The 27,360-nt window shown below is 39.0% G+C and overlaps 2 protein-coding genes and 1 long non-coding RNA gene across 3 annotated transcripts in view; 1 reads left to right on the top strand and 2 right to left on the bottom strand.

The window, feature by feature from the left end:
* The window catches only part of rims1b (regulating synaptic membrane exocytosis 1b), a 101,635-nt gene extending 95,889 nt beyond the window's left edge, over positions 1–5,746 (bottom strand). The window contains 1 exon segment of the mRNA XM_036564859.1: positions 5,580–5,746. Within this exon segment, the coding sequence (XP_036420752.1) occupies positions 5,580–5,746 (167 nt within the window).
* An 8,284-nt stretch (positions 5,747–14,030) lies between these two features.
* LOC118804396 lies at positions 14,031–16,229 on the top strand. Its single transcript, XR_005006985.1, has 2 exons — positions 14,031–14,078; positions 15,188–16,229. It is a non-coding gene; the product is annotated as an uncharacterized LOC118804396 (long non-coding RNA).
* cenpk (centromere protein K) lies at positions 15,008–24,115 on the bottom strand. The gene is made up of 10 exons (XM_036564902.1): positions 23,999–24,115; positions 19,819–19,945; positions 19,132–19,188; positions 18,892–18,955; positions 18,732–18,778; positions 18,537–18,619; positions 17,596–17,694; positions 16,920–17,055; positions 15,449–15,502; positions 15,008–15,325 (listed from the first exon to the last, which is right to left on the bottom strand). The coding sequence occupies exons 2-10, from the start codon at positions 19,933–19,935 to the stop codon at positions 15,170–15,172; spliced, it is 813 nt and encodes a 270-aa protein (XP_036420795.1). The 5' UTR covers positions 19,936–19,945; positions 23,999–24,115; the 3' UTR covers positions 15,008–15,169.
* Between the last annotated feature and the right edge of the window lie 3,245 nt (positions 24,116–27,360).

Below are 27,360 nucleotides of genomic sequence, written 5' to 3'. Positions count from 1 at the left end.
CATGCGGCTCTTTCACTGCCCTGTCGCAGCTCCACAGCTGAATTAAACTTTTAGGTAAAGATAAATATCCTGCTTTGCAGTAAAATAAAGCTCTGCTGATCATTCTAACACAGTTTTAACAATAAATGTTCTTAATTCACCCTTTATCCTTGAAGGTTGGCAGGCAGACTGCTCGTCACAACAGTCTCGCCTAGCTAGTAGCTAAAAAAGAAGCAAAGAGAAAGATTTAAGATGAACATCAAAAATTTGGAGATGAATGTACTTGTTTGCGTTTATAATCACTCAACTGGTTTCCGGTTTAATCTGCAGTGAGAAACTGTCAAACACTAAAAAGTCACAAAGCTGGGTGCAGCAGCCAATGGCCACCATTGAAGATGGAATGGGAAAATTTGAACAAGAGGCTGGCCAATAAGAAGATGCCTTCAGCCTCATCAAAAGTCGAAAGTTGAGAGACATTTTACAAGAAACTATTCTACTTTTGCAGAAAAGTTTCCTGCTGGAGATGCGAGAAAAGCAGCTGTAGCAGAGCTAAAGCTTAAAGCAGAGCAAAGTAAGTCTGTGTTTTCGTTTTTATTATATTTTTTAGCCTACACTAGCACATACTGGGACACATTTACAGCCAAAATGGTAGAACATTTCTTCAATAAATGGACATAAAATGTTGTGGCTCCCAAGGCGGATTGATTTTTGTTGAAAGGACAGAAAACATTTGGGTTGCTGTTCCCTGCGATAGATGTTTTCACACCTGATTCACCTCAACAAGAAATTAAAAGCCCTTCATGAGCCAACTCGATTAGTTTTATGGTCCTTATAGCTGTGCACCCAGCAAGGTTTCTCGAACAGGGTGGTTGCTTTGGCAGTAGCAGCCAACAGTTTGAGTAGCTGGTGTTGAAATTTAAAAGTAGAATTACTTTCATCCAACATCATCTCAGTGTGCAGGACTGGTAGGTTGTTTGTAGCACACATGTAGCATTATTTGTATTTTGACTGCTAAACCTCATAATCCAAAGGATCCAGTGACATTCTGGGGGAAAATGTATGAAGGACAAAACATATCTGGTCAATATGGCCTTGATGCTGACTACACAATGAGGCATGACTTCAGAGGTCTATTACAACGCAAGACAACTTAAAACAGTCAACGATAGTCAAGCTAGCCTCACTCTGAGAACTGTGAGGGACTTTCTGTTCTGTTACTGTTTACGTAGCCACTAGCATGTTTGTCCGCCTTTGTACACGTTGCCTGAGCAGGTGCTACTCTCACACAGACCTTCTATATTTCCTCCTCTCTTCAGTAATGATTAGCCCTTAAGTTGTGCCCAAGGCTGAGGTCTAACACACACATCATAGACAATATTATTGAACCTTATTGGTTTATCTCTCCCAGCTGGTCTGTTCTCAGTAACAAACCCATTCACCCCTAGATTAGCCACTTAGCCAAGACATATTTGGCATCTGAAGTTTCCCTCTTTAGTTTAGCACTGGAGCAGTGAGGCTAGTGCAGTTTTTAGCATTATGCAAACTGCATGTCAGTCATCACACACTTGCTTCAAGCTGTGTTAAGCTGTTAAGTGATGTCAAATAAATTTGCTTATGTGGTTTCTGGCACTGTGTAACACACTGATATCAATGAAAATAGACAAAATAACAGACAAAATACAGGCTTCCAGATGGGTGCTGCTAATGTTTTAGCGATTTTAGCTACTTCAGTCATTTTTTATAGATAACAGTGTGTAATTTAGTGTCAGAAACCATACAATCAAGTCTATTTGAGGTTACTGTACAACTCAACAGTTTGAGGAGTTAGCACTATGCTAAACTGATGCCTATGACCATCTACTACTTGTTAGCTACATTAGCTTCATAGCTTCAGTTCAAAACTAAAGAAACAAATACTAAACATATCTTGACCGATTGACTACTTTTGATATAAGGGAAAAATGGTGTAAATTTGAGGTCAAACCATCACTTTAAGCTTTTTATTATTACAATATTGACTCTACTTGGAGGAGATGATCCTGAATCAGATTTATTACACTAAACTGTTCAGTGTAGGAGTGAAATTGATAAATGTTATAGAGTGACAACTAATTTTCCAGTGAAGTCAATTAGCGGCAGTCGTGTGCTCATCTACAAATGATCAGCAGATCTAAAGATTGGACATACTGGACAAAATCTTCGGTTACTACACCACTGCTTATATAGGCAACAGCACTTCTAAAACTAGAACCTATTGCTTAGTGACTCAGTCATTCCCTCTCAAATAAATGTCTTTTAAATGTCTTTTAGTATTTATTTAACTAGGGTGACTTATCCACAGAAGCTTTATGTGGATTTACTACAGTTCTGTGTTTAAACTGGAGTAGCTGGTTGTAATGGCCTACAGTGTCTGTGCAAAGCTGATATCCAACACTGATATCCAACTACTTGCAACCAAGGATCCATCAATGTATTTCTCCAAAGTGCACAAAACTAACCTGAATCAATAGAACATTTGTTCAGTGCTTCTATAGAATGACAATCAATTAGCAAAATATTCCAATGCCTCTCTTTGAGAAGAATCACAACTGTCCATCTCTAAGCCACAAGACGCACTAAAACAATGGACTATTGTTGGGAAGGTTTAACCTCCTACATGTTCTTTATTCTGGCAAGCATTGTCTTTTCACTGTGGACCACAGTGACAAGGACAACAGTTTAAAAAATAATGCCTTCAAAAAGAGTTCTTTGGGCCGATTCCACAAAAGAACCACTTTTGGACCACCTTTACAAATGACATGTACAAGCATGAAGAAGCTTTTTAAAGTTTTAAGAACCTCCATATAATGTAAAAGCTCTATACCATTTAAAGGTTTTTCTTATAACAGTTCATCCAAGCCAAGAACCACTTAGGAATCTTCAACATAATGTAAAAACATAATGTTTTTACCTGAACTACATGTCAAAGCCAAGAAGATTCTACACCAATTACGAGGTTTTCCTCAAACCACAGGTCCAAACCAAGAACCGTTTAAGAACTTTCGAAACACTGTAGAGAATTTTTTCCTTGAACTGTACATCCAAGCCAAGAACCTTTGAGCAACTTTCAACATAATGCAAAGGTTCTACACCAAATAGGTATTTTTCTTAGAACAGTATGTCTGAGCAAAGAACCATTTAGGAACCTTCAACAAAATGTAAATGTTCTAGACAACTGGAAGTCCAAGCCAAGAACCATTTAGCAACTTTCATCATAATGTAAAAGTTCTACACCAAATAGGTCTTTTTCTCAAAACTGTATGTCCAAGCAAAGAACCATTTAGGAACCCTCAACAAAATGTAAATGTTCTAGACAACTGGATGTCCAAGTCAAGAACCAGTTAGCAACTTTCATCATAATGCAAAGGTTCTACACCAAATAGGTATTTTTCTTAAAACTGTATGTCCAAGCAAAGAACCATTTAGGAACCTACAACAAAATGTAAATGTTCTAGACAACTGGACATCCAAGCCAAGAGCCATTTAGAAACCTTCAACATAATGTAAAGATTCTATGCCAATTACACATTTTTTTGTGGAACTGTAAGTCCATGCCAAAAACCATTTAGGAACCTTCGACAAAATGTGAATTTTCTAGACAACTGGACATTTTACCTAGAACTGCACATCCAAGCAAAGATGCATTTAGGAACATTCAATATAATGTACAGAATTCTTCCTAGAACTGTGATGTCCAGGCCAAGAATGATTTAGGAACCTTCAACAAAATGTAGAGATTCTACACCAATTATATTTTTTGTCCCCTAGAACTGCAGTCCTTTATCAAGAACTATTAAGGATCTTCCAGCATTATGTCAAGATGTGTTTCTAAACTGCATCTCCAAGCCAAGAACCTTAAGAACCTTCAATATAATACAAAGAGGTTTTTCTTAGAAATGCACACCAAAGCCAAGAACCATTTAGAAACATTCATCATAATGTAAAAGTTCACCACCAATTAGGATTTTTTTTTTTCTACAACTGGAAGACACTTTTAGAAATAAAGGTTGTGTACAGGTACATTTTTCGTTCATCAAGATACAAACAATGTAAATGTCCCTTCAAAGGTACAACAGTGGTTTTAAGGTCCAACTGTGAACCTTAAATAAGTTTTTCCAGGTAAAAAGTTTATATTTGTACCTTTTTTATAACCTAAAGTTTTAAAACAGAACAACAAAATAAAAGTCTGGAGACGAGACGGGGTGTGTGGAGTCAGTACAAATTAGAAAATATAATTTCAATGCATTGTACAGTTATGTTCCCTGACTAAAGGTACTGACATGTACCCTTGAGGGTCCCACACCAGTGAGAAGAGGGGTACTGCCCCAGAGACAGTTTAGTATCTTTATTTCTGAGAGTGTATAAACTACCACATTTGAACTCAGTCCTATTACAGCACTCAGTTAAGGTCAACAAGCTTAGAATTACATGTGAATGTTGTCTTTTTCCCTCAAAGTCCAGCCTTATCATATAAATTGAAACCATTATTATATGATAAGATCAGTGATCACAACTACTAGCGTTCTGAATAGCAGGTCGTAGAGGATAGTTATAAAATGTGGTGTGAAAGACCCTGTCAGCTCCTGAAATCCCCCCATGGCCCCAGCACTTTAAAAACTAGAACTCTGAGTCGTGACACAGAAATGGGCTATGACTCAATCGTCTCTTTGGACGATGCTCTGAATTTCCTCGCAAGATAGTCGTCACACAGAGGGCTGGGATAAAAAAAAAGAAAAGAAAAATTGCATAACCTCGGCTGGGTTTTGCTATCTCGTCATTTCCGTTTGACTGTGACAAGTGCGAGAGGTGAGGACGACATGAAACGTCATGGCCGCGAATGCATTAAACAGACAGAAAGAGCTCAGAACCTACATACAGTTAGCACTGTAGACCAGATGTGACCAGCGCTTATTCACCCTGGCGTGTCTGTCTCTTACTGACAGCCTCGTTTGAAACAGTGAGCCGACCACTCAACCACACCCCGGCGCCAAACGGCTCTGGAAGCACAGGCTGCACTTCCCGGTGGTCGCTAATGCCGGTATTAGGAGTGGATGGACAAGCACGGCTGCACTGCTCGCCTCGTGTTCTGGGGTCGGTAGTATGAAACTGCGGGTTGAGGAACAACCGTAAACCCCCCTGTAGGAGCTGTGGGTGGGTGTAGGTGGTGTGGGGAGGGGGTTGTATAGGGGTGGCACGCTGTAGGAGTATGATTCATCCTCAGCCTCCTGTATGGCACACCCCAATTCTCCACGGTCCACCCAACCCGCCTGACCCCATTCTCTCGCTCAGCCGCCCACCACACTGATACATGCACCAACGCTTCTATCTTCTATCAGAACCCAGAACCATGGTGCTCCCCTCGAGGATGTGCCGTCAATCCAAACCATACATGAAGCCACCAAGACTGCTCGAGACGCTACTGTATGTCACGATGCCACCCTGATGAAAAGGCGCGACCGCGGAAGGCTGAGGCTCCGGGGCTTTTCCCTGGACTCTGGACTTGTGAATGGGCGTGTATGATGTGTGCGCGTGTCTGTGAAGGGAAATCTATCCAGCCTTACTTCAACATGGCTTGCTCCTTCTCCTCTTCCTCCCTTTGGCGAGCCATCACGGCCATGATGATCTTCCGCTCTTCCTCCGTGAGGTGACTCAAGTCCGGCATGTCTGGCATGGACGCCGGCGCCGTGGGTGGGCGAGGGCCGCCTTGGGGCCCTACCGAAGCGGACATCTTTCGGCCCCCCCACCCCTGCCACTGCCTTTTTCCCCTTTCCTTGGCGCGTCTACCGTCTTACTGGCAGCGTTGGGCTTGGGGACCACACCTCAGGGCATGGTGCTCGTTCTCTGCGAGCCCGCTCTCATGGTTGCAGGCGCCCACAATTGAGGAGCTTTTGTCTCTCGGTCGGCGTTGTTCTCTCTCTCTCTCTCTCTCTCTCTCTCTCTCTCTCTCTCTCTCTCTCTCTCTCTCTCACCCCCCACCCCCAACCCCCCGCCTTTCCCGCCTCTCCCCTCCACCACCTCCGGTTACGGGAAGCCCATCTTTACACGCCAACAGACGTCGAACGACGCCAGGAGCGGGACTCCAGCATCATCTGGCGAACCCCGTGATGTGCGCGTCCAGCGGACTCCCCTCTCGCTTGCTCGGTGCTGGACGGTGGATGAAGGCGGAGTTCGTGTCGAGATCCCTGGTTCTACCTCTCTCTCTCTTTCTCTCTCTCTCTAAGCCTTCTGTAAGCGCGCCGGCTTCTGAACCGTCAATGGGAACGTGGTGGATCTCCCTTTAAAACGGACACGCGCCTCCTTTTGTCGGAGGGAGGGATGGAGGGATGGAGGAAGGGAGAGAGAGAGAAATGGGCGAGTCGCATAGGCAGGCCGTTGCGAGACATCTGTCTCTCTCTTCCTCCCTTTCACTTTTCCCACAGCTCGCTGGGGCGCACCTTCACGCACGCGCTCGCCTGCCTGCCCGCCCGCGCGCGCGCGCGCGCGCTCACGATGCCTTGCTTTAAATGCGCGCTCACGACCACGGGCTATTTTTGGCGTCGCGTAGTTAAACGGGCCTCGACAAGCCAGAGAGATATTTTAGACCAAATCAATACGGCTATTTCAGCCCGCTGGAAAAACAAGGATTCTACAGACGAGCCCACTGCATTAAAGACCCCCTCTCCAAAAAGAGACCCTCATCACAACTACTGACTCTGTACCAGTTTATAACATACATACAAACATACATACATATATATTGAGAAAGGGTGTATATATATACTATATATATATATATATATATATATATATATATATATATATATATATACACACCCTTTCTCAATATTTGGGGGGCGACATCTTACTTGGGTTTCCCCCAATAATAAATGCTAATAAAATCAAAGTGTACAACTTAAACACGTTACAAAGTACAAAAAACGTTTTTTAAATGTTCAACCAAAGAGGCATTTCACATACATACATACATAAAAGCGCTTAAATGGTTCTTTGCATGGTGAAATGGTTCTTCAGATTGTTAGAGAATGTGCTGTAGATGGTTCTTTATGGAACCATTCTGAAAAGGGTTCTATATAGTACCAAACATGGTTCTTATATTGTTACGATGTCAAGCTTGTAACACCAGAATTTTTTAGTGCTATATAGAACCCTTTTTAAAAAGGTTCTATATAGAACTATATACAGTGCATTCTCCTTAAATCTGAAGAACCTTTCACGATGCAAAGAACCATGTAATTATGGTTCTATATAGAACCATTGTCTTTACTAAAGAACCGTCCATTTAAGTGTTTGGTCGATGAAGCTCCTGACCGTTATAGCTACACTCTTATCAAAAAGAGCTCCGTACACTAAGAAACAACACACCTTGTTTTTGCTACTATAGAACCATTTCGGCTCTTTAAAGAACCACATACAACCCTTTCTCCATAAGCGTTCAGAGGGTTCTGCTTCTGAATTCATAACATGTAAAATGAACTATTATTTATAGCATAACATTCTGTATAATTTCCTGGTTAAAATGCAAACCCAGTCAAATGCTCTGTTCGAGAGAAACCTACAGACATTGTTTTGCAATAGTTCCACGACACCGTTTTAGCCTAAAATGCCATACATTTCATGAAGGGAGTGGTAGGTCACTGTACGGTTAAACAGTAAGATACTCCCTTTCTTGGATTTACTGCCTGTCAACATCACATATAAAAGCTCTGAAGGTTCACTGCTGGTTTCGGATGGTAAATAAAGAGGCTATTTTTGTGTTGTAGACTTCACGACCTCTGGTTCCTGTCAGCACCACTGTAAAGAAATCTGAGTCTGTAAGCTTCTCTACGATAAACCATTACACAACGAACGCGGAATGACTATCTGAACTACTGAATTGTGGAAAGTGTTTGAAAGCCGGTGGACTTCCCCTTTAATGCTGGTTTCAGCACCGCGGACAGCGACCTGCTAAAGGCACAGCTCATCTGATGAGCGTCACCTCAGAAGGTGAAACCATTATAAAACCAAAACAACAGAATCTTTAACTGGACATACAGACATATTTAAGACATGTTTCGTCGACTTCACACGCTAAAACATGTAACTAATACTGAATCCTGACTAAAATAGCTTTTACATGTGTCATAGCAGCACATTAACTAACGTTGCCAACTAAGACATTGCAGGCTTGTATTATATTTAAACCGAACTACTGAATTTCTTTTTTAAAAAGGCAGAAAACTGTAAACAAAGATCCGAAGGTTCTGACCATTAAACAGAACGCACCTAATTCATTTTACACTTAATCAAACTACAAACTGTATTTTTAAGAACGTTGAAAAGAACTACAAAAATAAATTTGTTGAGTATAGTTTAGAATATATGAATTGCTGTTAAACTACTACAGGATGGCCTCTCAGTTACAGCAGGTTCAAACGGAATATATCTGCCATCTAGTGGTCGAAAACGCGCATTGCAGCCTGAAACTGTGATCGAGTTTCTAAATCTGATATGAACACTGGAGTCGTCAGAAAGATGTTCTATGAAAGTCCTGCATTGAGTAGATGTGGTCTAAGAAACAGAATGAGGAGCAACACATGGTCATCAGTCAGGCATTTCTCTTTCATTTTTAATATTTTATTAAAATAATAATAATAATAATAATAATAATAATAATAATGATAATAATAATAATAACAACAATAATGATAAACAAGTGATGTGAATATAATAACACAAACAGTAAACTAGAACAAAATCAAACTAAATGAATGAAAATGAACCGTTAGAAACTGAAAAAAGTGAGGAGGAGGAGGAGGAGGAGGAGGAGGAGAGAGAGAGCTTAAGATAAGACTGGGTAATATATACACTGTTATATGGATCATTTTGCCAAATTGGTTTAAATTCAAAGTTGAAAACACAATCAGACTTTTAACTGAGTGGGATTGACTTGGATTAGTTTATTAAATAACTGAACATTGTATTTTGTCACTGTCAAACATTCATAACACGATCAAAACTTTACCAAATGTTTTGGTCGTGAATGTTTTAACTCATTTTAAGCGGAACTCAAAAACACTCGCTAGTACAGGACTAGCAAACGTTTGTGCAACTGTTCAAAGCTATAAAATGATAATATTAATGATATAATAAAATAAAATAATAAATAAAATAATATAAAAAAAAACACGAAAGTTTATATAATTGCAGAAATTGTGTTTCGGTAGTGACAATTCTTAAAGTTACACACTGATTGTCAAACTTTCGCACACATTTACTACAAAACACTGGGCTTTAACTGCTCACCATGTGGCCACGGGGGACATGGATGTAGTCTCACTCTAAAATGCAGGGGTGTGGCTAAAATAAGGCTCTGCCCTTGAATTAAAACTCTTTGTGTTTCAGTAGTGATAGGACAACGTTGGACAGCATTTTTAAAAAAAAATTAAACTAATGATGAATCTAAATCTTTCAACTTCAGTTCAAAGAAACAAAACAAAATCAAAAAAAGTATGTAAATACTATTTTCACAAGCTAAAATTTAGGGGTTAGCATGTGACACAGACACCTCCCAACAGAAAGTTCTTTATAAATGAGGATTTGTATATATTTAGGTATCATTGTCGCTCATTGTCCATTTTATCAGCTCCACTTACTATATAGGTGCACTTTGTAGTTCTACAGTTACAGACTGTAGTCCATCTGTTTCTCTGCATACTTTGTTAGCCCCCTTTTACCTTCTTCCTCAGTGGTTGGGACCCCTACAGGAGCACCAGGTATTATTTGGGTGGTGGATCATTCTCAGCACTGCAGTAACGCTGACGTGGTGGTGGTGTGTTAGAGTGTGTTGTGCTGGTACGAGTGGATCAGACACAACAGTGCTGCTGGAGTTTTTAAACACTGTGTCCACTCACTGTCCACTCTATTAGACACTCCTACCTTGTCAGTCCACCTTGTAGATGTAAAGTCAGAGACGATAGCTCATCTGCTGCTGCACAGTTTGTGTTGGTCATCCTCTAGTCCTTCATCAGTGGTCACAGGACGCTGCCCACAGGACGCTGTTGCCTGGATGTTTTTGGTTAGTGGACTATTCTCAGTCCAGCAGTGACACTGAGGTGTTTAAAAACTCCAGCAGCACTGCTGTGTCTGATTCACTCAGACCAACGCAACACACTCTAACACACCACCACCACGTCAGTGTTACTGCAGTGCTGAGAATGATCCACCACCCAAATAGTACCTGCTCTGTGAGGGTCCATGGGGGTCCTGACCACTGAAGAACAGGGTAAAAGGGAGCTAACAAAGTATGCAGAGAAACAGATGGACTACAGTCTGTAATTGTAGAACTACAAAGTGCACCTATGTAGTAAGAGGAGCTGATAAAATGGACAATGAGCATAGAAACAAGGCATAATGTTATGCCTGATCGGTGTATTACTATCTATATTAAAGCCTTGGGTTTAAATGGATCATAACATCATCCTTGTAAATATCTGTAAAAATACAGGACCACAGTTGGAGCTAATTTGGTAGAATGCTCCATATACCGTATACCAGGGGTGCACAAGCTTCTCTGTTTTGCCAACGTACAATGTGTGTGCCGAGTTCCAAAAAGACAAAACGGTATACAAATACAGAAAGTGGGTTTTAAATTGAGTTTTAAAAAATGCAATTTTAAAAGAAAAATAAGAATTTAAGTTACATATATAAAAATGAAAGTTTATTCTCTAAGTAGTTGGAGGGAGAGGTGAGAGTAACCCTCTGGCAAGCCAAATCAAACGTCCTCAAACTTTGAACAGCACTGCTATATACTGTATATTTACTCTATGCACAGGTGATGTTGACATATCATATTTACATATCAAGGTATTTCTTTTCAGTTCTTTCCATATTTTTGTGATATATTGGACAGATACTGAGCATTAGATCCATTATATATACATACAACATTATATGTCATTATATGTCTTATATGTCCATAAAATAAGTGCGCTCCTGTTACCAAGCAGTTTGTTTTTAGTTTTTTTTTTTGGTCTATTTTGTCTGCTTTACTCATAATACCCAAGACCTGACAGCTGCTGTAACAGGTGCTTAACATGATTTGGAATGAACAGCTTAAAACACAAAGAAATAAATAAACAGTCTGTGTCCTTTCTGGAAATATGTTTTGTGTCTGGTCAATGTTTATAATACTGTATATGATTTCCTTTAGTGTAACTTTAAAAGAAGAAAACAGAACAAAACAGCCCAGTCAAACCAAGCTATGTCAGGTTTATAAGACATGTTTAGGCTAGAGTAGTGCTCAGGAGGAATGAGTTCATTAACTTTATATTTAAACAATATCCTGATATAGAATTTAATCAATATAAATCATCCCTAGAATGAGTGTTTAGTTCTAAAGCGTTGTCCTCCAGCATGTCTGTTCGAAAGGTAAATGAACAGCCAGCAGTCTTCAATAGACTATCCAACGGCACAAACGCCAGCACAGGTGTGTTCTTTCCCACTGCGTCAGGTGAGTCACCTGTTTCTAGTGTTTAACTTCACAACAGGTCCTGGAGCCTCAGAGTCAGCCACTATCATATGCAGTATATGTCCAAAAGTATTTAAACACTGGTAACTGCACAGAATGCTGACAGGCTTTCAACTGTGCATATACAGCTTGTATAATCTCTGTAGAAAAGCACTGCTCACACAAGAGCTTAAGATCACCATGCCCAGCGCCAAGCGTTGATTAGAAGGGTCTAAAGCCCTCCAGCATTAGGCTGTGGAGCAGTGGAACTGTGTTCTCTGGAGTGATGGAACTCCATCCAGTCCCTCAGGGGTGAGCTGGAGTGATCCAAAACATCACCCAAACCTCACTAATGCTCTTGTGGCTGAACGCAATCAGATCCTCACAGCAATGTTCCAACATCTAAGCCTTCTCAGAAGAATAGAAGCTGTTCAGACTCACTGTTAATACTTAATTTATCATCTGTGATTTAATTGTGATTTAATTGTGAATAACAGGATGAAACTCAAGTGGTCACTGTTAGATGTTCTTCCAAGGTATGAACAAACCAAACATCATCACTGCAGACCAATCAGCACAAGGTCTCTCTCATCATTACTACACTTAGTTGGACTTGAATGGGTTAAAGTGCTTCTCAAAACGTGTGCAAATAGAACAAGTACAGATAAAAGAAGAAGGGGAAGAAAGGAAAGGGGAAAAAAGACTGAGGAAGGGATTATGAAGGTCAGTACAGGTGCGCGCATGCCCGTGAGCACGTGCCCGAGGTCTGCTCCATTGATGTGAGCGAGCTGATCGCCCATTGGTCGAAGCGCAGCGCGAGCCTCACAAATACTAAAGGACACGCGAGGTGAAAGTCAAACCCCCAGCTCATCTGGAACGGATCTTATCAGTTTATATGGGTCGGCCCGAGCAGGTGAGTGCGGTCTCATTACTACACATTAAAACAGCCAGGCAGTCTCCGTATGAAACGCTTTTCTAGCGCTTAGCCTCTTTCACCTATTTAAAAATGTGTTTCAGTAAATCTACCACTTTGCTCGTACTGCGCATGCGCTGATTGGCATTGGCATTCCGCGAGTAAAGCGAGAATGAGCGCATTGAGTCACGTTATTATACAATTCAGGCTAAACTACTGCCTTGAATGGACTTTAGAGATAATATGAGAAGCTCTTTTCCCTCCTGAAACTGTCTTGAGGGAGGAGAGAAAGTTGTTAGTGACTAAAGAGTGACCCAACGCGATCCCTCCTGTTTATTATTGCATGCACGAGCAGGAATGATGATCTCATCTTGACTGACGTCATAAATAACACAATTATGACGTAACAGAATTTGGAAATAAAATGTCATAGGTGGAATTTCCATGCAGGACCGATTTGTTAGAGATGTTTTTACATATCAAGGGCAAGTGAGACGTTTCGTGAAGGGAAAGTCCTCAGCTCCCTCTTGTGGGGACGAGAAGACATGGCGTGTTCTGTCCTTAAAGGGGAATTCCACCAATGTTTTCAAAATTTCTTTACGTTTTAACGGTTAATACTTAGATTAAGTCATTCAGAGTAGTTTGATGTGAGATGCTCTGTTGTAGAGAAATGCATCTGAGAATTTTCACATTGGTGGTGATGGGAACCAAACATCTGAAGAGTTTAGTGCTTCTTCACAGTAAGCTATTTCATAAAACGACTACCTGATGCCCAAGACATTCTTTTATGATAGTTTTCACATAGGGTTTTGGATAAAAATGTATTTTATGAAGTCAGTTAATGGCACCGAGGTACATGCAAGCACACTGTAAGACCAAAGTAGTCCCCAGTAGTACCCTTTTCAGGTACATTGAAGTGATACAGAACTGATCATCCAACATCAGTACCTGACCTCACTAATGCTCTTATGGCTGAATACAATAAAACCCTCACAGCAATGTTTCACCATCTGATGTAAAGTCTTCCCAGAAGAGTAGAAATTGTTACTAAAGCAAATTATTACCCTTATTAAGACTCTTGATTTCAGCAGGAATGCTGGATGAACAGGTGTCTACAAGCAGCTGTATACTACTGGAGGTCCTACAACAATCTGAGTACCTTATTTACGATTGATTACCTAAATCAATGTTTATCAGTGTCTCACAGCTTAAATTATACTGTCCAGATTCAACACTTGGCCCGTACTATATATTATGCAACCCTGCTATACATTGTATGTTGGTAGGCTGTCAAGGACAGTTTCACTTAGAGGTGAGTGGCCATAGAATACCTTGCATCAGAGGCAGAATAATTCGCAAGGGGTGAAACCAGAAAGACAGCAATTGTCTACAATAGACTGCTATGAAAGCCAATAGTGGACAGTGCCTCGGCAAGTATCAGATCACTACTAACCACTTCTCGTTTCAAACACCAGACCCAGCGACGTTGCTGCACTTCCGGATAGCAGAATACAGAGAAGAGAGTTGACTGGCAGTGGGGAGCTTGTAAACATCTTTGACTGGAAGCTGGGTCAATACAATGGGCTTTCAGTCAGATGTTTGCAGTCGCCGACTGTCATAGGACTGCAGGCAACTAGGAACAAAACAGTTAAGGACTACTGTGTAAGTGCACAGCCATATTTGGTAAAGGGTTGATTAGGAATGGAGCTCAACTGTGCAGGATGTTAGACGTTTGGCACCCCTGTATTTACATATATCTACCTATTCAGCCATCAGTAGTTCAGCCCCACCCATTTATGAATGTAGCAAAAAAAAGAGGGCATTCTATAAATATATATATATATATATATATATATATATATATATATATATATATATATATACACACACACACACACACAAACTTTTAAATCTGCTGATTTTTGCACTCATTTTTCAAAATTTCTGCATAATTAAATGTTTAGGATGTAAAAAAAAAGTTGTTTAGAGTGGTTTGGTGTGAAATGAATAGAGAAACGTACCGAGTCAGAATTGTTCACAGTGGTGGTGATAGGAACCAGATGTCCATCTCTAAAAGCTCCATCAAAGAAAGTTATTATATAAAATTTGTTATGAATGCACTGCTTGGTGTCTGTCATTGTTTTGTCATAAAGTTTCGGCCTAAAATGTAATTTAATCAGTTTATTTATTTATTTTTAATATGTTATTATAACATCCAGGATACAAGATAATGATATAAGTCTTGGCCAAAAGCTCTTTCATCCATCAACTAGTTGAAACGCTCTAAATTCTAGCAATTCAATACCTTCTTTGCACTCTGTACTCCTACCACTAGAGGCCAGTGTAGTAACATACTAGTTAAATACATAATGGGGAGTGGATTAACAAAGATTGTTTAATGTTTACTCTGCCCTTTCGCTTGCTTCAAGCCTTTGCATCTTGTATCTCTTAAATAGTATCTGAAAAGAGCTTAAACTGAACTTATTTAATTTAATTCTGTATTAATTCTCAATTCTGTTGTTCTTTAACCCAAGTTCTCACATTACCTCACAATGAAACAGCAACACAGAGAAACATCAGGACATGAATCACTGACATAAGCCCTCTTACTGTGAACCATTTTATTTAACAAACTGATTTCTTATTTTAAATACACTTGAATAAAACATGGGAAAAAACAAAGTCTGTACAGAATGTTTCCTTAGAAAGATCCATGAAATCTCTTCTACTAAGTTTACTTACAAGTTTCTGTTTCAATAAAAATTTTCCAGTCGGATTTTATTGCAGTCTTCTGGGTGCCTGACAGCAATGCCATTACGAAGAAGCATCTCTACGTACGGTGGCCAGAAGGAGTCATCGAGAGCCACATAGGGCTCATGAGGAGTCTCCAATGTTTTGTTTGTTAACTGCTGTATGAGAAGAATATACAAATGAATGATTGACAGGTGACAAGAGCACACTACTACATACAACTACATGCTGTTGTGCAATATCTTAGGTTCAAAACCATGAATGAAGACACTCAGACAAACCTCAAGAATCTCACTCAGTGAGATAAGGTCTGCACCAGAATCTGGGACAGTGCCCTGCAGAAGAAAAACAAAGCATGCAGTGATGCTGCAGAAACATTGTAGCATCAGGCTCAAATTAGTTTCCCCAGTCTGATTTTAAATTAATAAATCTCTAAAATGATGTGAATATTGTTTGCACTGGACTATCAATGCAAGTCAGATTTGTACCCATTACAATCTTTATTATGTTGACTTGTTAACTTTTTGTCTGGTCTTGTCATGTTTAGTCCGCCCCTCAGTGTTGAATGTGATGTAGTATTACCTGAATGCTTTGCCTGTATAGCCATTTATATGTACATCTATACTAATCTTGACTGAAAACCTTGTATCTCCATTTTTGTTGTTTTTCAGTTTTTGACATAATTTGAAAATGCCTGTTGCCCTTTACAATGTTTGTAAATTTTATGATGAATGGACCAAAAGAAATGGCCCAAAATGACTTGGAAAAAAGTCTGGTTCCATTGACTTACATTGAAAGTAAAGTATGTTTTGTCCCTTTCCTGTAAATTTACCATTCTGGAGATGCGAGGTTTTCTTCTGACGGTAACAATATGCTTAAGTATGTTTGTCTGTGGACCCTGTCCATGTCACATTTCTGAACAAATTACTAGTAATGCAATTATATTATGACTGTATTACACTACACACCACTTGTATGCAAAAGTTTCAGGACCTTTGGTCAAATGGGCTGCTTTGTTGACTTTCTTCTAAGTGAAAATAAATACACATTCTCTACAAAGAACATACTTCTGCACATTTTAATGCACAGTGTGTGTTTATTTGCTGAATTTAACATATGTTACTTTAACATTACATTTAACATAAAATGTGACCTATGGAAAGGTTATGGAACATTTTGTGTTTAAAATCAAATTAAATTATTTCAATACATTTAATGCCCACTTTTTAGACCTCAATATGGCAAAATAATACAAATTCCAGCACAAGACAGCAAATCATTAAAAGATGCCTTGACACCCTTAAACATATAACTCTAGTAGATAAAAAAAATATAAATATAGCTTTTATAGATAAAAATAAGACATTTTCAGAAATTTTATAACCTCAAATTTTTCAAATCTATTTTAAGAGTTTATAATTGTTTTAAGGATCTGCAGGAACTCTATAATGTGTTGTTATATATGGTATGTTGTAAGTGAGTATTAATTTCTTTTAAAGGCAAGGTATTTAGGGTGGCCTTTAATATTTTTTCAGGGACAATGGATGAAATTAACTTCTTGGGCCCATTTTCATTTCTGCCAATACTCATTATTAATGGAAGCTGTCCCTGACAAATGAATTCTTAAATACAATTAAACAAATGAACAAATGTGATGACTCATGATCATATTACAGTAAAACTTAATCTGGCCAGTTACCTACATTGACTGTCTACAATGAAAGGTCTACTGAGTACAGAGAGACAGCTCACCCTCTTTTTCTTGGCTCCGACTGCTTGCTGATTGGGAAGAGGGAAATGCTCAGCCAACATGTCACTTAATGTCTCCATGAGGTTGCCATGGTAATCCTTCACCCTGGTGATTTTTCGCTTCATGTCCTGTAGGATACTGTAGAATCCACAAAGAAGAGCTCATGAAAACTGAACACTAAATTACATGTTTGTGCTGTCAGTCATGACGTGTAAAACAGTTTGGCATGGGTAATGCCTGTTTAGTCTCCCACTGGGTATGACTGACAGAGTAGATCTAGTTATGTGAAATAACATAGTATTCATCGATTATATTCAAACCCAGGTTTGAATGTTCAATCTAACAAACATTATCTGTGTCATACAATCACTTCTCGCTGACAGAAGGAATCACTGGCTTTAGGAATTAGTGCAACAGTGCCACAGCTGCCTCAAAGCCACTGTGAACTTAAATGAAATGACTGTCACTAAACCGGTCATACAAAAACATGAAAAGATGTACTGCAGAGAAACAGACTTCTTAAAGGAACCAGGCATCACTGTCATTTTTCTTACAACACCTTGCATATATATTTTATCCCTGCAGAAAATAATGCAGAAATCCCCTTTTTTCCATGTTTCCTGCCTACAAACTTGCCTGAATGTTACCTTTCGCATGCATACCTCTGTAAAACTATACCTGTGCTCTGACAGCTGCTCATTTTCATTCCTCAATGTAGCAACTCGTTCAGTCACTGCACTCAGCACTTCCTTCTTCTCTTCAAGCCACTTCTGTTCCCTGTAAAACACAATTTTTTGTTTTGTTATGCCTCAGTTTCATCTTTGGTGTATCTGTATGCTCAAACTCATGTCTGGTAACAGTGTGTGTAAATTTGAGTGCAATAGTTTAACCGCCCAAAAAACTGCATGATTTGCAGGTAACTATCCAAAATAATCTATGATACCAATAATAAAAGTAAAAAAGAAATAATAATAGTAACGCCAACAATTTGTGTACATGGCAATTCAGCACAAAAGAGGATGTACTTATTTTACATGCACATTATTGTAAACAAAGGCTGCAACTATTCCAAATTGCTTTTAAAGGCAAATCACATTACGCTTTTTTTACGCTACTGTCATTGCCCAAAAAAAATAAACAATACAAAACACAGCTAGTGCAATAGCTCTAGGATATTTTGTTTATTTCACATTTTATTCTTTCCAGTCATCGCAATTTTAACAGTATAAAGAGTGGTCAGTAGGGGGCAGCAGTGGGATCACAGCTCGAAATCAAACTCTGCCTAGGAGCACAACAATTGCCTCATTAGCCACCGAATGCTATTTAATTGGCTTCCTACTGAAACATCTGCATGGAGTAGGGCAGGACGCAAGTAAATGATATGTAAATGATATGTGAGGTGCTGGTAGGCTGGCATTTGATTTTATGCACTGAAGCTAATTCATCACTGGTGCTCAAATCTATACTTGTTTTTCACATCGTACGAAAGTTTCATGAATCAAACATTAAGTATCGTAGCATCACTTGGCGTTCACTGCATCAGAGCAAATGTTTCAACAGATCAAGCAAAAACAGACTGTGGTATATTAACAGGAAGAGTTTAAGGAGGAGTTGGACACCTTTGTAAAACGTCTTTCAGGGCATCTCGCTTTGCTTGGGAGCAGGAGAGGACCATCTTCAGCTGACTGTTTAGTCTTTGCAGCTATAAGAAAAGTAAAATACAGAAAAGTCATAAAAAGATACACAATTTTATGAAGCATTTAAACTTTTCTTCAAGCAACAGACTATATAGCATTCTAAAGATGACAGCTCACCTCATCCTTCCCGAGGCCCAATAAAATTTCAGGATTTGTTGACAGTACTGAAATCATGAAAAAGACAAGGAACAAAAGAAGAAGAATTTATACTGGTTCTATAAATTATTGTGTGTAAATTCTTAACTTCAATTATTCTCATGCCCCTATGGCAACTCACATTTGGGCTCCATTTCTTGCCACTGTTCCAGCTCTGTAGTCAAGGCATTCAAACGATTCACTGCCTGCCATTACAAAAGTAGCTTGGTTGGAGTGTGTGAATTTCACAAACACACTTTATATACAGAGTTTCAGTTAACAAGAAGGTGCAGATCAGCAAGGTAAGGTAAAATACACAGTGCTTTTGCTTGTCAACACTGAAGTGAGGATTACAGATTAATGGATGGTGGAAGAGTCTCACCTCATTTGATTCTCCATCACTGCAGTCTGTGTCTGCTAAAATGATCTCATTTTGAAGCTGAAAGGCACAATTAAAAAGTACACTGGATAAATAATCATAGGGGAACGTCACACATTTTTATCAAATTTCTGCATAAGTAAATCATTAAGTTAAAGTCATTCAGTATGGTTCAATGTGAAACGCTCCATTCTTGAGAGAAGGGTCAGAATTATTTATTGGAACCTGATGTCTGACAAGTTCAATGCAGCTACAAGATAAGTTACATGAAACAGTTACAGATACGCTGGCTGATGCAAGAGTCATCAGATAGTTCTGAGAAAAGGTTTTAGCTTAATTCCAATCATAGTGGAGAGGAACCTGTCAGCGTGGAGAGGTATTTGTTTTGTAGACATAGCTGAAATATTTCTTGCCGCTACAGATAACGTGTTAAAATGAGTAACACAGGTAAGTGTGGTGTTATTTAACAAACCACTTTTTAGAATACAGTCGCTCAGTTTCTTCACAATAGACATTTCACATCAAACTACTCTCAATGACTTCCATCTCAATGACTGAACAATGTAGAAAATCTGTGGAATTCCCCTTTATGCATAAACAACCTTTATGTATTCATTAAATTCTATTGTAAATTAGTCCTAATTCATACATCATGTAAAGGAAAAAAAAAAGTTTGATAAACCAACTGACCTTTTGTAATAGCCCAAACTGTTCCTCACATTCATCCAGCAACTCCGCTCTCATTGCTTCTGAGCAGCCTGTGTCTGTTTCTGAGGGAGTCTCAGGAATTTTGCTCTGCTGCTCCATTGCTAATTGCCTAAATTCAGTGAAAATATAGTTGGGCTAAATGACAATGTGTTACTGTGATAAATTGACATGATTCACTTTTCTGAGTATACGGTGGATATTATCAGTACTCAATAACACTGACCAACTGCAAGCTTCATTAAAAGAGTATAATTAGTCCTGATTAATTTATTTCAACTTGGTAAATAAAATGGAAAACATTCCATCATAGTTTGACAAGTTTTGTAAATATGGCATTACTGTTGCATTTTGCTCTGTTATTATGAAAATGTGTTGAGATTTTTGCCATATCGCCCATTCCTACAAGCAAAATGTACCAACAATAGCTAAAACATGTTACAAACATGTGACAAGTTTAAATGAATGATTAAGTGGAGAAGCATAACAAGTGCTCAGGCTTCTAGACAGGTGCACTGCATGATACAATTAAGAAATTAACATTCTGCCATAGGACTGAGCTATTAATCGAAATGTAATCAAAATCGACATTCAGAACCTCTAACTGACGTAATCTTGCCCATGTCGGTTATTTATTTTTGTCGGTTATTGTAGTCACGTGACTCCACCACGTCCACTCTGCAACATGGAATCTAAGGCTACATTCACACAGCAGGTATAAGTGGCCCAAATCTTATTTTTTCCCCAAATCAAGAGGTTTTTTGTACAGAAACATCACCCCAAATGTTTATTAGGTCTCAGCAGCGTGAAATTATGACAAATGTTGAGTTGGATTGACGTAAAAGCTGCGTGAATTCCGATCTGGCTGTTTAGACCATTTTAATTAAGATATGTAGAGCATATTTACAGTACAAGCCTTGTCAGTGAACTAAGAAGGCAAAAAAAACAAACCAAGAAAAAAATCAAAAACAAAATAATTGTTCATTAATCGTAATTGAGGTAAAATATTCAATTAATCATGATATTGATTTATGGTCATATCGTCCAGCACTATTCTACTATGCTCTGTGGTGTGTGATTTTGGATCAAGATGATGAGAGGAAAAGATCTAAGTAACTTTGAAAGAGGATTCCCTACTGGCTCTGAAGCTTCAGTCAAAACGAAAGCACAGGAACAGTGACTGAAGTCAAGTCAAGTCAGGCTTTCTTGTCATTCCAGCTATTTACAAGTACATAGTGAAACAAAACAACATTCCACCAGGACCAACACAGGAACACATCAGTTAGTAAGACTGGATGTTGTGGTCAAAAGCGTACTTTTGATAACCATGATGTTTGTGCATTAGTGTGAAACGTAGATTAAAAAAATCAAACAGAAGAGAATTAGGTGAGTGAATGTGTGGCGAACACCACGAGAGCAGTACAGGTCTGAATGCATAACCCCCACAGTAAGGTGGTCCAGTGGCTCTGTTATAGTGAGGGGCATTTTGCTGTCATAGTCTGGGTCCACTTTTTTTCTTGTGTGTGAGAATATTTGTGTATAGACAAGGAGCAAACAGGTAGACAGCCAATTTAGGCTCACAGTTAAGGCAACATAATCATGTTGAAGGAACATCTACAGATTGACTGTGATAATGTAGACAGTGGCTGACTATGTCCTGCTTGAAGATTTGACACCTTTGAGTTGTCTTAACTTTTAATCAACATTTTATATATTTATATTTGTATATTTTTATATATTTATATAATGTTATATTTAAAAATCAAGATAAACAAGCAAAATATAATCACTTCAATAAATAAGTACTCATAGAAATAAATCTGAAAGGTAAAAAAAAAAACTAATTGTAAAATTGTAAATCTTGCTTTGCTTGTTCGAATTGAATTTTTACAAGTGAAATTATCAAATGTTCTACATTTCATTTCTGCTTTTCATTAGATTCATGGGCTTCTGGAGACTTTTAAAGGGACATTGTTGATTTAGGTATTCAGGGGTGTATCTTCATGTAAATGAGCCAGCTGTGCACAAGCAGAGCAGTGTATGCATTACTGGATTTATTGGTTATTGTTCACAGCTGTGCGTATTATTTTCATGCTTGATAAATGTCAATTGTCTTGTGCATATGGGCAGCTCTTGTGCACAGACACAGAACATGTTTCATGTAGAGAAGGGTGATATGGCAAAAATGCAATATCACGATACATCAATGTGTCGTGATACATATTTTTCTCCTGATATCCGATAAGTTGGAAAACACAATGTAACACCACATTTTAATAATGTTATTATCTAAAACTATGAATACGATGATTTGGTGTCACCATTTTACATCCTGAGCTAAACTTAAACAGGGCTAATTGTGCTCTCTTTGTAATCAAACATGCAGTTGGAAAGTGCTTTCAAGTGCTGGCAATATCCACAATATGCTCTGAAAAGCATACTGTGACATATTAAAGGTGGGCAGTATGGCAAAATGTAATATAACAGTGAAGGAATTTATTGTTGTCTAATGTGTTTAGTGAATAAACTTCTCTTTTCCAGACATCAGGCTGGTTCCCCTGGTTAAGTTGGGGTTTGGATTCTTCAATAGGAAGACTGTTATGATACACAATATGTCACAATACATATTTTTTCTAACATTTCAAGTTAGCACAGACAAAGTACTGGCACATTTTAAAAATATTATCAAAAACTGTGAATCCAATTACTTGCATTCAACTTTTCACACACTGCGCTGCACTAAATTCAATTAAACAAGACTAATTATGGTCTCGTTTTTTAATCAAACATGCAGTTGGAAAGTGATTATTAAGTACTGACAATCTCCACAATATACTCAGAAAAGCCTATCGTGATGTACTGTATCAGAATAACGATAAATACAGTCATACTGCCCAGCTGTAGTTCTATGCACACTTTGATAAATGAGGCCCCAGACACCTTCAGTGTTTAATGCCTCTATAAGCTCCCTCACAGATCATTTTCACGTGGACTGGTTACGAATACACAGCCTGATGCAGTAGTTTTGCAAGGTTAGTTACTAAGATGCATGGTGGAAAGGAGAGGTACATTGTGGAAAGTTGTTGTAAGGCAAAACAGTCCACGGGGAAAACTTACTTTTTCAGATTTACTACTACTTCACCATTATCAACATATAAAAACTCAGAAGACACATAAAGGTTCACTGGTGGTTTTGGAAAGCAAATTAAAATGGTTATATTTGTGTTGTAGACACTGCCACCTTCCTATCAGCAGAGCTGGCAGGTTTCTCTACAATGCAACAGCACACAGCAAAACACTCTGGATTACTTTGCTTACATCTCAACGATTGAATTGTGCAGAAATTTGGAAACATTTGTGGAGTTTATTTTAATTTTGTCACCCACCTGTATCAGTGGATACCCAGCATCAGTAGGACTTGAAAAAATTGTGTTAACCTTAACGTTATGGTATGTTGCTACAAAACCAGCATTTAACAACGTCTACTGACTTCAGCAACTCGCTAATGTCAGCCAGTCAAGTCAGTTCATAACGGAGTTAATTACGTCGAGGCAGTCTGTAACATAACTGATGGCAGAAAGCTAGCAGAGGCTGAAACTGGGCTCTTATTGGAATTTTCCATTCCACCTTAAATGGTGCATTCAGAACGCACCATTTAAGGTGGAACGGATAATTCGGAAAAGAAGCTAAACAGCTTCGTCATGAGTGAAATATTTAGCTGGCTATTTAAGTTATTCAACGCATGTCTCAAATGTCGCCTCATAAACGGACATAGTTAGCTAGCTAGCGTTAGATTACTAACGTTATATACACGGTATATCAGCAAAGTTGAAGAAGAAACGCCGGGATGTGGGCTTCACTACGAGGCTTAGCTAAGTTGGCTTGCTATTCGCCAGCTTCTTGCTCGAACTTTCCAGTTCCACCTTAAATGGTGCAGCAGTTACATTCTGGCGTCTCCAGCAGCGTTTAAGGTGGAACGGGACATTTTAAACAAGAAGCTGACTCCGGCTTTGCGGACTAACTCGGGAGTAATGATCGTTCCTGCTGTAGCTGGCTAAGCTAACGTTAGCTATGCTAAAAACAGTCTGGACTCACTCCGGTATCTCCGGCTGCTAAGCAACAGGCGGTACGACATTTATGGTAGGTTATGTACAGTTGTGCTTACCGTGAGTGTGTTTTAATTCGCTGAGTCAGGGTTTTATATATTTTAGACGAACTTTGATTAATGAACCGACATTCTTCGTCCCTGCAGCTCCTCCTCCTTCTCACACCCAAACAAAAATACCGCCAGACAGCGTCCGGAGGTGACGCGGGTGTCACGTGAGTGCAGTTTTTTCCAAATAAAACCCCAGCTGCGTCCTCGTGCTGTCAAAATTAAAATCACAATTTTATGAGAAAACGTTTAACGTTATTTAACAGCAGAAAGCTCAACAATTAAAGTGCTTTTTCGGTTTACGTTTATTACATCTTCCACTCTTATCAGGAGCTTTTTTCCTGCTGTCAGTGTTTTCAAAGAAGCGAACGTTTTACAGTCCGTACGCACGTTTTCTTTTATTCGTGGTCACTATTTCTTAAGTCGTTCCCTCGTTTTCTTTTAATCGTGCGCACGTTTTCTTTACTTCGTGGGTACGTTTTTTTTTATTCGTGATCACGATTTTCTAATTCGTTCTCTCGTTTTCTTTTAACCGTGGTCATGTTTTATTTTTAACTGAACGCTCGTTGTTTGTGTTTTGATAGCAGCTCCCTGAGACTGTCTGACGGGTTTTGATGAGTTAGATTGATGATGTAATGAACAGAGATGCTCATTAAGTCATTTTGATTTGGGGGTTATGAGGAAACTGCAGCTCCTCTTCACAGCGAACGGCCCACGGTGTTTCTGCTCCTGGTCAAGCTGCGGTGTTAGAGACCGTCACACAATTACAGGACGAAATGATCAGCGTTTCAACATTAATATATCTATATCTAATCCATAGATCTATTAAACTCTCTCGCCATTTGACCTCATCCCACATGAATGTTTCTCTGTGTGGTTAATTTGAGTTTGTTGAAACGTTGACGCTGATAATTTCGTCGTGTAATTGTGTGATGATCTCTAACACCGCAGCTTGTCAGGGAGCAGAAACAACGCTAAGCATCTATATCTCTGTTAAATATGATCATTAGACAGTGCAGTTTAGTGAAGATTGTGGTTGTAGTTTATTGTCTTCCTTCATTTCAACACCAAACTGCGGCTGCACTGATGAATCTGTGGGCCGTTTGCTGTGAAGAGGAGCTACAGTTTCCTCATGATGAGCATCATGATGGCCTGATGAACATCACTGTTCATTATCTTATCAGTGTAACTCATCAAAACCCGCCAGACAGTGTCAGGGAGCTGTTAGTTACTTCTGCACAGGATAAATAACACCACCTGTATCTACTACATCTACTACCGTTAGGGTTAGGGTTAAAAATGTAACATGACAACGATTAAAAGAAAACGAGAGAACGAATGAGAAAATCGTGATCACGAATAAATAAAAAACGTACCCACGAAGTAAAGAAAATTTGCGCACGTTTAAAAGAAAACGAGGGAATTATTTTTTTTACCTCCGTCCCCTCCGGGGCTCCATAATTTTTCATTTGGCTTTTCCATTCTTTTCTCTTTTATCGTATATGCAAGCAAGCAAAGCTTATTTATACAGAGCTTTTTACAACAGGTGTTGTCACAAAGCAGCTTTACAGAAAAATCCGGGTCCAGGCCTCAATGAGCATCGCCAGTGGTGACAGTGGCAAGGAAAGGGGGAACTGATCCTACTCTGGTCCACACCAGATAGCATATAGTGTTAGTATAAAGTATTCTAGTACAAAACGGGGAAAACAGGCGGGGCAATGGTTAATTAGATCAGTTTTAGATTATGCAGCAGCAGCAGCATCGGGAGGGTCAGTTCATGAGGGTGAGATTTGCACAGTGTTGTACAGCATTAAGCTCAGTGGTGGTCAAGCCGGTCCAGAAGGCTGGCGACAGTGGGCACCTGATCAAAGCAGAAGAAGCAACAGCATCAGACGCTCAGGATGGGCAGCTGTTCAACTCGACAAAGAAAGGAAAACACACAGAGAGTTAGTCCTATAAAGAGGGACTGATCACAGATTACAGTATTAACAGAGCATATCTATTCTTCTCAGAGGTGTCTCCTGAAAAATAAATAGCTTGTACTTAATGGCTGTTTTGACAGGAATCTAGATAATTGAAGGGTGGTCCAAAAATTAATTTTGCACAGCTTTTTTCTTTATATCGATTTACAGGTCATTAGATTTGTGACATTATGGTAACTCTAACTGCTGGTGTACTTTTTTCCACATAGATTTGTGTTTGAATAGCAGTATGTAGGCTTTAGCCATTTCTGACCAAATTTACACTCCTCTGTGACAATACAGTGGTAGCACACAAGCACATGTGTGAACCTGCCCCCCTTCCACTTGGACGGACTCTTAGGATCACTGGTCCTTTGTGGATAAGACTGGTGATGACCCCTTCTGTAAGGGCTCATTGTAGGTAAAGCCCTCAGCTAGAGAAGCTTGAACACGTACTGTTGAGGGTAAAGATCTTTTTGGTATGATGTAAAGATGTAATAATGATCACTTTAGAAAATGCCATACAAGAGATCAGAGCTCTTTAAACTTGAAACACTGAAACAGTACCCAAAGCAATTAATTGAAGCTGCACTATGTAAGTTTTAAGTAAGTAAGTAACTGCACACAATGTACAGAGCAGTTTGTAATGTGGGTTGTGCTTCCAGAGCGGATGACAGAGAATTCAGTTGAAGAGAAAGAGAACAAAGAGAACTCAGTCAAAACCTGATGATGGACCTGTCTTCTGACTGTTGTCATCATATCTTCATCAGCGTGATGCTGATTTTGAATATAAGACCTAAACGTTGAGCTTGACTTATTATTTGTAGTAGCAGTAGTAGTAATTAATTATAATTAATAGTCTAATTAATAATAATTTTAACAATAATAATAACAAAAATTACATAATTGACATGCATTATTATTATTATTATTATTATTATTATTATTGTTATTATACTGCTGCTATTGAAAGAAAAAAAATAATCCATTCAAATGTCCTTAATTATATTAAAGATATAGCACTTTTGGATGAATTTCAGTCATGCTGAACCAGCGGGCTGAGTAGCTGATAATGTTCACCTGTGTGCTGTTTCTGGCAGCCTATTTATACTCATGTCTTTTCTTAGTGACCAGAGACCAGAGAGAGACAGAGGAGCTGAGCATACTTAAGGCTGAAAAGTCACCAGGGAAGCAGTTCTTATTTAGTTACACAAGCTGAAAAGTTGAATTGTTTGTGTTGTCATAATAAAAGAAAGCTCTGCGTCTCCCCTGCCTACCCTGCTCTCAGTGTCCTCACTCTTACCAGCGTACCAAAAACGTTATCACAGTCGTTTTGTGTTGTTTTGCAACAGCAAAAAATCAGTTTATGCTGGTTTGCAAGTTATCTTCTTAATGAAAATGAAACAAGTTTCG

This window comes from Colossoma macropomum, unplaced genomic scaffold, assembly GCF_904425465.1.
Source record: "Colossoma macropomum unplaced genomic scaffold, Colossoma_macropomum, whole genome shotgun sequence".
Taxonomy (NCBI): Eukaryota; Metazoa; Chordata; class Actinopteri; order Characiformes; family Serrasalmidae; genus Colossoma; species Colossoma macropomum.
Note: the sequence above shows the minus strand (reverse complement) of the source record. Positions and strands in the feature narration are given on the sequence as shown.